The 12,752-nt window shown below is 39.1% G+C and overlaps 1 protein-coding gene across 1 annotated transcript in view; it reads right to left on the bottom strand.

Annotated features, from left to right (window-relative positions):
* The window catches only part of LOC117555952 (protein diaphanous homolog 1-like), a 107,385-nt gene that overhangs the window by 73,515 nt on the left and 21,118 nt on the right, over positions 1-12,752 (bottom strand). Inside the window, 10 exon segments of the mRNA XM_034231037.1 lie at positions 372-490; positions 695-805; positions 1,023-1,128; positions 2,249-2,388; positions 2,844-2,907; positions 3,001-3,084; positions 4,145-4,275; positions 5,464-5,565; positions 6,072-6,236; positions 6,929-6,955. Of these exon segments, the coding sequence (XP_034086928.1) occupies positions 372-490; positions 695-805; positions 1,023-1,128; positions 2,249-2,388; positions 2,844-2,907; positions 3,001-3,084; positions 4,145-4,275; positions 5,464-5,565; positions 6,072-6,236; positions 6,929-6,955 (1,049 nt within the window).

Here is a 12,752-nt window from a genome sequence, read left to right as displayed (position 1 = left end):
AAGACGAATTTTGCTGAAAAAAAGTCAGACAGGGTTACACTGCCCCTAGAGCCTGAAAGATTATGCTTATCAAGTATGAAAATATTCATTTCTGTTACGAAAAAAAAGGCACAAAGGCTTCGGGCTTATAACAGGGAAGAAAAGAGAAATCAGATTTTGTGTGGATTGCTCCTTGAAAACTAATTGTATAGTAAAGGGACTATTTGTTTGTACATATTCTTTCAGAACATTATACAAGTTATTCCTTTGACACTAGCAAATAAAGTAAAAGCGAAAACACAAGCATGAAAAGTTATGTCGTAACCACGTATATAGATTTTCAAGGTCAAAAAGTTGACCCTGAGGGAACATTTTGCCCAGTAGAAGGATATTCCATCTCAATGCGGATGTCATCAAGACGCGCTTTGAGGTCCTCAGAGTCATCTTCAGCCTGCTCATCAAACACGGTGAGTTGCACCCTCAGCTCTTCGTTTTCTATCTTCCGCACCTCCTGCAGAGAAAGCGATGGGATACAGGCGGAGGGATGAAAAGGCAAGCGGGAGAATGACAGGGAGAATGTGACAAACATTGAGAGAAAAAAATTCACAGCATAAGAAAGACAGAGGCATCAAGAGAGAGAGACAGGAAGAGTAAGTACTTGTGTGTGTTGTTAGAGAGTCACTTTGAAAACATCAAAAGAGAGTTTTTTCTGTACCGTCAGCAGCTCTCTGAGTCCCAATCTCAGCAGTTCAGAGCGAATATGGATCCTGAAGTCCAGCTCTTCTCCGCGGCTTATCAAGGCGTTGATTAGCTGCATGCAGCCACCCTGTTGAAAACACGCCGGAAAGTTAGCTTCACAATTCAGACTAACTGGAAATATGATAACTTTAATACAAAACACAAGAAGTATCTGCTGAGTCAGTCTTTTACAGGGAAGATTGCATTGACTAGGGCTGTCAAATCAAATGAAATTGGGTCTGTGTTTTTTATCAACAAGAATACATGTGGGGATTTATAATTGTAAAGTGCGTGTGGATGTGCACCTTTAGAGCGATGTTGTGATTTCTCATGCCAGAAAGGAGAGGCTGGAACCTTTCGATGTCCTGTCTCTCTGCCTCCTCTGTGATGGCCTCCAAAACACGCTCATGACTGCAACACAAACAGACAATTATGCATCGGATATAAAACATCGCTATATGCTGTTACTAGAGAGGCATGCCAAGTTGCCCTCAGCCTATTGGCAAATGAGATGACATTCATCCATGGCAGTGTCTGAGTTGATCTGTTTTGTGCATCAGTTTAGCACCCGATAAATGTTCAGTTATTTGCAGGCAGACTCTGAAGCAGTCGCTGGCATACCGAGCCGCTGGCTGGCTCAGGGAGGATGAAGGAGCACAATGGGTAGCGGATGTGGGTTGTATACAAATGAAAGAACATGTAGACCGTGTGGGAGTGTTACAATGTCTCTCTAGAAATGGGGCCACTCTAGGATGTTGGAGAAATAATCACCTCCATTTTCCAGCATTATGTGCTCCATGGACAGTGAGGAGCTCTTCGTCTCACATTTTGGATAAGAAAGGAAATAGACTGAGTGGAGAAGCTTAATCAATCTTTAGTATCATATGAGCGGGCAATAAGTATAGGTAGTTGTTGTAGCAGGATGAAATGGCTTTTAAAGACGCTATTCAGTTATTTTTTGCATTCTCATTTGCACTATGTACATCATCTTTTTTGATATATATATATATCCTGCTTACTTTAAGTAAACGGTTATTTTGTGTTTTTTTGTAAATATTGAGTGTTCTTGTACTTTAATGTGTGTTTTTTGTATTCCTCGGGACTGTGGGAAACAGTATTTTGATCTTTCTGTGTGTACAAACATATTTTGAGATTGACAATAAAGTTGACTTTGACTTGATTCAAAAGAACAATCACCAGTTAAAAATGTGTATCGGCTCAGTATCTAGAATAGGTGCATCTCTAGTTGTTACATCAAATATTAATACACAAATACTACATTTACCTTGAAAATAATGAATGCAGAAAAAAGTGCATTCTGTCGCTTTGCTTGACAGTTTTAATTGAAACCTGACATACAGGTGAAAGAGACAAAAGTATGTTCAGTTATAAATATAAATTGCTGTATTATTCCTAATTGCCAACAGAAAACATATTAGACTTTGAACTGTGAACAATAATTGCTTTTCCAGGGTCATCATTTCTGCACATTATATTAAGGACATGGTGTCAGAATTTCCCTAACACCTACAGGTTCTCAGGATGTTCCATTATGGAGATGGCAGAAAGCAGCTTGACAGCGTCCACCATCATGTGAGACACCCGGGGGTTGATGGCTTTGACCAGCAGAGGAATCCCTTCCACTGACTCCAGCATGGATTTTAGGCCGCACTAAAGACAGAAAGAAAGTGTGATGATGAGAGAAAGCTAAATGAGCAAGATAACCATCAGCCTTTCATGTTTAAAATGATAGTGTTTACATCAGAATTAATTTTCTCTTGCAGGCTCCACATCATTTACACTCAATAAAATGGTGTGTAATTATTAAATGTGATAGATTCCTGAGAGATTTATGCTAATTATCTAGTGTTGGTTGCATTCGCGAATAAAAAACATGAAAGCACAAGAGTTATTATTGACAGCATGTATTGAACAGCCAAGTTGGTCACATTGACTTTATGCCCTCTAGTGGAAGAAGTGCTACACTGCAGATAGGACACAACATGGGCTTAGAATGATTCTATTACTTGTTCTGTAACAAGTAATAGACCACAGGCAACAACAATGTAAACCATAATAAAGACAGAATGAAGTATTTCTATGCAATTAATAATACATTGTGGTACCTTGTTGTTCATGAAGGCTTTTAGACAGCGGATGATCTCGTGTTGACATTTCACTCCGATGTGTCTAGTTTGTGGAGAAAAGTAGAGATACAACAAAGACATTACAAACACACTGCTAAAGAGTCAAATTGCTTATCGTGTGGTTTAAATGTCTCACGAGCACTCTTCTTTGTCATCCTGTAGTTTTCTAAGCAGATTCAGCAGCAGGGCCAGCCCCTCATCTCCGAAGTTCTGCACCCAACTGGAAGAGATGAGAGGACATGATCGATACACTGTACTTTCATATTTTCACATTTTATGGCTCACTTTCTATTTGGTGGTTTTTCACATTGACATTATCTTGTAATTGTATGTTAGAAATAATAATACAAAAGTGTTTTTTTCTTTACATTTCAGCTAAAGCATTATTTGTTGCCTTCTTGGTACTCCTTTGAACGTACTGAATAGAGAGAGATACTGCGTGAATTGTGACAAAGACCTACTGAACCTACTCTTAACCTTAAAGTCCTTTTAGGCATGTATCATTTGAGTAGCACTAGCATGAAGTACTTCAATTTCTGGTGTTAAAGTAAACTTCATAATGTTGAAAAATGTCGTTTTCTTTTAATGACACATGTGTTGTTACATTTTCTTGGCTAAATGATAACTTGTTATGTTGTGTATGTAGCTGACGCTGTAGCCTGTAGGCTTTCTCTTATACAGAAGAATCGCTGACACCGTGCTTAAACAGTGTTTTGTGTAAGTAACTGAACTTGCATTGCCGTCTGCCATTTAGTTGTGATGTAATAATATATTTATATGTTTCTAGAATATCGTAATCGAAAAAAAATTTAGGGCCATATCTACCACAGCTGTGTGAGGAACAAAATGTTGCTACCTTTAAGTCAGCTTTTTAAAATAAAAGATTCTTAATTAGCAAGTGAAGCATATATAAATAGGATGGTATCACCTTTGCACCTGAAGACACTGCTTATTTTCTTTCTTTGTAAAACGGCTTAAGTTCTGTCAAGTTACATGGCGATAATTAAAGATCAGTGAAGTTTCAATTGGGTCGAGGCCTCGAGTTCACACAAGGAGAGTGACACAGTTCAAGGAGTTATTGCATGAATCTGGTTTGATGTGTTATTTGAATAGACACTGTGTGTGTGTGTGTGTGTGTGTGTGTGTGTGTGTTGTGTGTGTGGTGTGTGTGTGTGTGTGTGTGTGTGGTGTGTGTGTGTGTGTGTGTGTGTGTGTGTGTGTGTGTGTGTGTGTGTGTGTGTGTGTGTGTGTGTGTGTGTGTGTGCGCGTGTGTGTGTTACCTGACAGGGTTGTTGTTGAGTGAGACTCGCAGAGATTCCAGACAGCTCAGCAGCTGTGCGTCTCTGTAGTCTGACTTTAACTCCTGGATATACATCATGGCTGATTTGGTGCTCTCCTTCTGGTTTTGACCCTAATCAACAAACACAAAATCACACTGTTTTTTGCTTTTATATGCATCTTGTTACAGGTTGTAATTGGTGTTCTCTTTACAAGCAAGCACGCGGCCGGGCACCAAGGGCAACATTCAAGCCTAAATTGACATTTTGATTAGCAGATTTCAAGGGTACTGTGCGCAGTATTTTCTATATATATATATATATATATATATATATATATAGGTCCTTCGAGCTACTCTCTTTCACTATTTTGGATTATTTTACACCTGCTGCTTTATTTACCCAATGATGCAATGGTAGCTGGTCTTTCTAATGCTGGTTGTGCTTTTTATTGACTCTACATTCACCAGGGAATATATTTGTATAATGTCTATAACAAAGCAGTCTTGAGTCAGCAACTCTATAAGCAAAGGGATCCCTGACCACAGAGTCAAGGCATTTGACTCCACATTTGAGTAATCAATTAATCAAATATTGTTAGAGCCATTTTCATTTAGTCATTATGGTTTGAATGTTAGGCTTAATAATTATATATGGATTTATCTTAAACTCTTAATCATTTATTTTTGTGAGTCACACTATGGTTTAAAAGATATTCATTTAAGGCTCACTCATTCGTTACCAAATGTGCGTCAGGTATCGCGTGCATGTCTACATGCCTATATATGGCAGGACAATGGGACACAGCTGATTGTGATGAGACGGGGAAGCAGTAAAGTCTTTTGACCGTGCTCTTTTTGGTCTTTTTTGATACTGATAACTTTGAGTTACTATGAAGCGAGGAAATGTGTCTTCCTGTTTCTATGCCGTTTGGATCAATTCATAAAGCTGATCTGATTCAACAACCATCTCTGCTCAATTAGTTTGGAAAGAAAGAGAGGCGCGTCAAAACCATAGACTGTATATATAAAACCCACAACCCCGACAGAGAAGTGGCTATTAAATGTAGACACGGATTAAAACGCCACCACAAATATAATAGTGTCACTGTATGATCGGATCACGTTTCTTATTTAGCCTAAAAAAAATCCTTCTGGTTTCATATATTTGATCACTTTGGTTTTCAAAATAAATATGAGAAAACCCATACGGCATGTAAAGGCCCAACCGTTTAGTTCTTCTGAGTGCTGAAACAACAACGTGCATGAAGCAGTCTGTGAATTCCCTGCAGCACAATAAGCAAAGTGTATTTTGGTACTGACCGCTTTAGACGTGTGGAGGTACTGGGAGACCATCTCTCGTTTGATCATAATGTCTTTTGCCCTGAGAGGCTGCTGCTTCTCCCCATTCAGGTTCATATCCACCTGAAGAAAGACAGGAGGAGGGGAGTTAGAAGAAGAGACAAATACGGTTGGATGATGATCAGTGCATGATGACATTTTCATCTGTAGACTCATGCAATTAACAAACAGAAAATGCATACTAAAATGGAAATCACTTTGTATTTCATGAGATATTTTCCTTTTAGTCTTTACTAAATTAAAGGCAAGGGATATAAAGCCCCCAGTGAGATGACAATGAACAGAAGTTTAAAAGTGCAAGGTTTGGATGTGCTAAGTAACATAATGAGGAGAATTATTAGATAATGTCATAACTTTTAGAAATGTAAACATTTAAGTCGCAAGAAATGTGTGTTTTGTGTTTAAAGGAAGTACTTCACATGTGTGTTATTAAAGCATACATATTGGGAGCATAGACAGAAATAATGAAGGTAACTGTGAGAGGAATATACAATGTACACGTTTCCATGGCTGTTCACAGGACATGGTGAAGCTGACTCTTTCCCACACGAACCAACAGTCTTTCTCACCAGCATCTGTTCGAACAGGTCCAGGACAGACTCATCTGAAAGATCGTGCAGCATGGCACTCTGAGCGTTGATCTCGTAGTTGGCCGCTGAAGAGTGCCGTTGACTTGGGACCGGGCCGGGCTTCTCCTTGTCCTTCTTCATCCTCATGCTGGTGAAACGCTCCAACTGGATTATCGGACGACATGACACGGGTTAGAGGAAAGGGGTCAGAGGGGAAAACAAACAGTGTAAGCATCGCTGTAAGGACACACAACAAGCTGGCAATCCCTAATCAACTCCCAATGTTAAATAAATGAACAAATGTCAAATGCATTAGGGCGATTTGTAAATGAGTTTTAGTATTTTATGTTTAGTAATAAAACAGTAGAAACCTTTCAACAAAGTGAGACGAGGATTAGGGATTAAAGACGTCAAACAGACATTTCACACATGCAGTGAGCGCTGACACGAGCAGAGCATAACACTCATTGTTTGATAAAGGAATTGTAAAAGAAAATGACTTTGTGGTCATGTGCTAAACCTTGTGTTGAAGAACATACATTTTTGGTTATACATGTAATCTTGGCACATTCTGACATAGTGACCGTGGAAAATGAGTCATGAATAATAATCTGTTAATATAAGTATGACTCTGGCATCCTCCATGAGTGCATCCTCAAAGCATGCACATACAGTGTGGTGTGAGTACAGCACAGGACAAAACACACACTTAAAAACATTTGTGTTATTGTGGATAAGGTTTGTGTGGCAGACATTGTGAACATGACAGGAAATGGATAATTGTCAGTTGAGTTATAACACGGACAAATGGACAAGTCAAGCACATATGTGATGGTCGAACGCAATAACAAACCTACCTCGTCAGGAATCAGGCGTTTGAGTTTCTATAAGGGACGAATGGATGATGGGGAGAAACATTTAATGGAAGGGAAGGAATATCAAACAAACGGATTGAGGGAGAAAAAGAGAAAGAATCAATTAGACAGAAATTAAATAAAACAGGAAACAGATCCAAGAAACTGTCTACAGAGTTCATAGGAGATTAACGGTAGGACAGAAGGAAACACCGTCAACAAATCACTGTCATAACTGAATGCAGTCATTGATACACATTTATAGAGAATTCATTTCATTAAATTGGAGTTAAAGTTGAGGAAATCAAAGGTCTTAAATACACGAGTGACCAATAGGCAGCAGATCAGCAGTCAACACTGATCAGTCAAAGGCTCAGAGACATTCATACATTTTTCAATAGTGGAAATGGCCAAATCTAATATATGTAAAATACATTTGCATCTCTTGGCCACAAGGTGTCAGGCTAGCTCTACTAATGTGCGCATAGGAAACCCAATGTTAGCAGAAACTCAAGCACATGCCCTGACAAAGTCCAAGCTAGGCAAATAACAGATATATCATTCAGAACCAGTATTAAGGTTACGAAGTAGAGGGGATGAGCCTGAAGAGAAAAACACTGCTTTCAAGAACCTTATCAAAGTTAAAGTACGACGATATCCACATTTAGTTCTTCATTGAAAGCTGGCCTAGTATTACAAGATCAAGTCAATACTTCTCCCACATATTTTGACAGAGGAAAGCAAAAGTCACAAGACACTTCCAAGTGCCTCACTATGTAAACAACGTACAATAAATCCAAAAGGAGTTAACCTTGGGGGGGGGGTCGGTCCCAGAGGCAGAGGTCAAAGTCTTCTCATTTAAAGAGCACACAAACGGAGTCAAAGCAGTGCTGATGCTGTCCCTGTGTAGGAAAGGTGCCTGTGTGTTTCTGTTGGTAGACAAAACAACTCCAGGTAGGAAAAGCTTTTTGAAACTGAATTTAAACTTCCAACGGTTTAAACAGGTTGTTGTGGCGTTGCTGCTTGTTGATCTCATTGATCAGTTTACTCAAACGGAGCTTCACAGATATTATAAAGTCAGTTGAGATGAAATCATTGAATTTGAATCCAAGTTGAATGAAGTCAAGATCGAGTTTCTTGTTGAAGCAAAGACAAGACCAAAAGAGAAAATAATAAACATGATTGTAGGTATCTGCAACTTTAACAATTCAAGATATTCATATTATTATGAAAGCGAACTCATCAACCTGTGGAGGACTCCTGCCGTGTTGTGAGAGCAAGCACACACCATCAAAGTGATCATATACAGTGTATTATTTATTTATTTTTTCATAGTTACTATTCTATAACTTCGGTTGTTTATCTGCTGAATGTGTGTCTTCCCGTCAGAGGTCGCGTTAACCGAATATCTTCCGTCTATGACAGATTTTTTTTAACAATGACGGACAAATCTGAAAGTAGTCCGTCCTTTTGACAGATTAGAACAAACTCGGAACAGCGCCAAAGTTTCCCCGCAGCGAGGCTCCGGTGTTATGCCGTGTTATGCCGTGTTATGCATGCCCTCCAAAAAGGAAATCATACCGTTTCCAAACCTAACTGTGCCGTACAGATCATTGAAATGTCTGTGAGTTTTGGCTTTACGCTGTGCACGCTCCCGCGAGGTGCAGCAGCCATGCATAACACGGCACATGTGAACTGTCCCCCCCCCCCCCCCCGTTGACAGTTCACGAGCATGCTTCCCCCCCCCCCCCCCCCCCCTCGTCAGAGTTGTGTAAAGGCTGACGGGTAATTCTGGATTTTGACAGAAGTTCTACGATCCTGTTGACGGGCAGTGAAAAAGTCTAGCGCAACCTCTGCTTCCCGTATACTTTATATTCCGATGAAATATATATCTATCTAATATTCTCTGAAAAGTGCGCTTTTCTTTGAGGTTAATATAAATAGTAAAAAAGTATAGACCTAAACAGCTTAAAAGTGTAAAGTGGCACATTATAGCAATATATCTGGTGACATCCTTTGGGACTTAGATTGTTTCATCCCATGTTCTTAAAGGCTCCACTTATTGTTGTCAGCGAGAGTCAAAATGTATTTGATTGTGTATCTTTTACCTCCAGTTTGCTCATTGCCTCAAAGCTCTAAATGAAAATAGGTCTAGAAAACTAAACATAGGACAGAATATTCCTCCAGCTTACTGCGATACGTCTGCTTTGCATCATGTGGATCCTGCTGGTGTAAATGCATATATCTTTGGTGTCTAGATACAACCATTAGTGTTTCCTAGAACACCCAGCAGAGACGTCTACAACCGTCATTAAAACATTCACACACGCCCTAAAAAGTTCTTAAGGGAGCAACTACTGAAACATCAAAAGTCTTTTATAGTATCATTAAAACTCAAATTAGAATAGTAAAAGATCCCATTAAGAGAAAGGCCAGAAAGTAGCAATGCTTCCCGTGTCATTACTAACGTCTGACTAAAGTTTCACACAAAAGAGTGACGAATGCTTTATTCTTTTCTGGTGGCAATCAAAATGTTTTTGTTTGTTTGTGCGAACACCTGCTGACAGCCTTGACAAACAATGTCATGTTTTAAAGGAAATAAATGATGTTGAGAAAGGCAATGAATGAAGGCTGAAGTGGGATCTGCTGACACACACACACACACACACACACACACACAGGTTTGTTGTTTACTTGTTCTACAGATTGTTCCAGATGTACAAAGCAAAGAGTAGTCTTCGCACATTCAAAAGATCACTGAACAAACACGAAAAGGGTATGTATTATTTTTGTCTAATTCTTTATAGGTGTTCTCATAACCTTCGTGTAATTAGGGATGCTCCGATCGACAATTTTGGGGCCGATCGCCGGAATCAGTATCAGGATTTCTGCTTCACACACGTTGCATACCGCTATTTTACGGTCTTTTTCGAACGCCTTAAAATACTGCCAGACTGGTGAAGCCGCTTGTTTTGCCGCGCATAGAGAAAAGTGTCGCGTATTTGACGTCATGTGATTGGCTCTCCTGATCGGCCTTTATAGAGAGCACCGATCGATCGGCAGACAGTGAATATCGGCCGATAACGATCGGCGCATCCCTAGTGGTAATTAAGACTTCCTGTGCAATTGTCAAGGGCCTCTTTAAACCTACAATAATGTGGGCTGCCTACAATAACAGCTACAGATGGACAGGTTCATCTAGAGCAAGAAAATAGGTAAAGAGGAGGGAGAAAGAAAAAGGCACTTAGATTATGTGGAGAGCATTCAAGGGAAGGATGGTTCCACTTACACAGCTGCCATTAAACAGCCCACTTACCCATGAACACAGACAGGGGCTGAAACACAGACACACACAGCTGTTGTGGTGCTACTAGCCCACAGAACTGAAATATACAGCTAACAGCGGGCACAGAGGATTGTGGGAAATAATCGCTCAGGAAACTGAATATGAGGAAGGAGGAAGACAGTGATAGAGATAAATGCGAAGGAAGAGAAAAATGTGTGTAAAGTGTTCAGTTCCGCTTTTCAACCCACGAGTACAGTTGACAATACATGTACTCATATATAAATTCACCACAGTGTTAGAGTGTTAGAGCCACGGCTGTCTTCGAGGGCGTCAAACGGGCCTGAACTGTGTATCTGTCTGAGAGGAAGCATGAAGGCAACAGTGACTCGCCTCAGAATTAGTTTAAAAGTACCAAAGCCTCCGATAAATAAATGTGAGCAAATGCTATTGAGCAAAGTATTGTAACTGGTTGTTTATACAGCTGGACAATATAGCTGAATTTCATACCTCAATAGTAAAGAGAATATTTTCAGATATACAGCAAATGTCATTGACTGTAAAAATATGTATCAAAAAACGTAACTGTCTATCTGCAACTGTTTTTCACTGTTAAGCATCAGTTGAGACAGAACTCTTTCAAAACTGACTTTGTGTTAGATTTGAATTACATGTATATCATATATCAACCCATTATATCAAAGTCTCACTCCAGCCAGGTACCCAAAGTTGGCAACCCTGGATAAAGACAGAAAAAACGTCTGTGTATATATATATATATATATATATTTGTATTATATTTATAATAACACTATCAGAATGAAATCACATGTACATTATTTAAGCTTTTAAATGTTTTGTTGTGCCTGCTGTGTCACTGTTGACAGAACTTGAGAAATAAGGGGAAAAAGCCTTTGGATACACCTGTTATTTGTTCATAAAATGTGTACATAGGTTCATGCTACCTAAATCAAACTTTCACATTATCATAGTGACATCCCATGTATATATTTCCAGCTTTCAAATGGTTTCGTTGTGTATGTTTGTGTTACCTATATGAAAAATAATATCATTTTCAAAATCTGTTTTTACGTTTTTTTGTGATTTTGGGTCCAAAATGTTCATATAGTATCTCAAAATGACAGAAATAACTATCAGGTTATATAGGTGAGGTTGTCCTTAAAAGAAAGATACCAAACATTGACATGCCAAACATTTCTTAATGGGGTTTAGTAAGACAAATCAAAAGTATGCGAAAACGGCCAAATTAGCCCTGGACTCCAAAGGGTTAAAGAAGATTTTGTAAAAAGAATATAAACGTAAACAATAATACTAAATCATTACGCTGCTCAAGTATACCATCATGAAAATCTTTACACGTGTCAGTGACATTGATCCCTAACAACACTGAAAAATAATCCACACAATTAGGGTTAGGTTGAAAAAAAGTTGACCTTACAAAATGTAATGACTATTTGTTTATGATAGGTGTTGGTGGAAATTAAAACTGCTAATTTGCAAGTGAGAGGATATTTATAAAATTAGGAAATTAAACACAATGCACTGCAATTTTCTTTGCAGGACAAACCCCCTCCAGTGCCGACACGAAGCCCTTTCCAAAACATCCACACATACACACGCATGTTGAGTCTAAGTGTTCCAGAGGGAGCGCTAGTACACAGCCTTGAAGGCAGAGGCAGAAATAAGGAGGATAGGGAATGGGCTCTGTCTCTAGGACCAGACAGCCTAAGAGAACACAAATCAGCAGATGCATTTGGCTTGTGACACTGACAGCGATATAATGAGACAGTCACACACTGCTGGCGTTTCTGTGTGTGTGAGCACCTGCCCCACACACAGATTGAGGCAGCAGGTCCTAAGGGTGGTGAGAGAGATTATGTCAATCAAAGCAAGACAACCAAGTAAATGCAGACTGACAGAAAACAGAGAGGCCACGTTTTCAGTGAAGTACCAGCAGTTGTGTTGTGTTTGATTGATGCACAATAGTTTAATGGCTGGGCTGTACAATGGGGACAATTATTGTTTGTATACCGATATAATTACAAATGTGATAAGGATGTGACATGTTTTGTATTTGTCTTAGGGCTTGATTTACAAAGGTGAATAACACCCCATCATTACAAGTCAATCTTATATCCTGCATTAGCTTCATTCCTGTAAAATACTCATTTGTCTACAGATATGCATATATTTTAGTATTCATCATCACAAAACAAAAGCCTTAATGTTCCATGGTATATTATTTGCAGTAGAATATATCCGGTAGGCAACATCTCTCTGATAATCATAGCCCTATACAGTTATGACTTGAACAACCTAAAATGTATTGTTACGGCAGCACAGATAGCACTGAGATCGGCCATGATGCTGACCAATTAGAAAGTCTGTGAGACACACTAGTAAGGTTTTCTTATTAAATCAGGATTATAGCCACTGGGCGGTAAACTGCCCTTAAACTTTGAGAAGGTCTTTGCAATCAAATGTGTTCAAATGAATGGACTTAAAGTCCAACATAAGCTGGAT

This window comes from Gymnodraco acuticeps, unplaced genomic scaffold (assembly GCF_902827175.1).
Source record: "Gymnodraco acuticeps unplaced genomic scaffold, fGymAcu1.1, whole genome shotgun sequence".
NCBI classification, from domain to species: domain Eukaryota; kingdom Metazoa; phylum Chordata; class Actinopteri; order Perciformes; family Bathydraconidae; genus Gymnodraco; species Gymnodraco acuticeps.
Note: the sequence above shows the minus strand (reverse complement) of the source record. Positions and strands in the feature narration are given on the sequence as shown.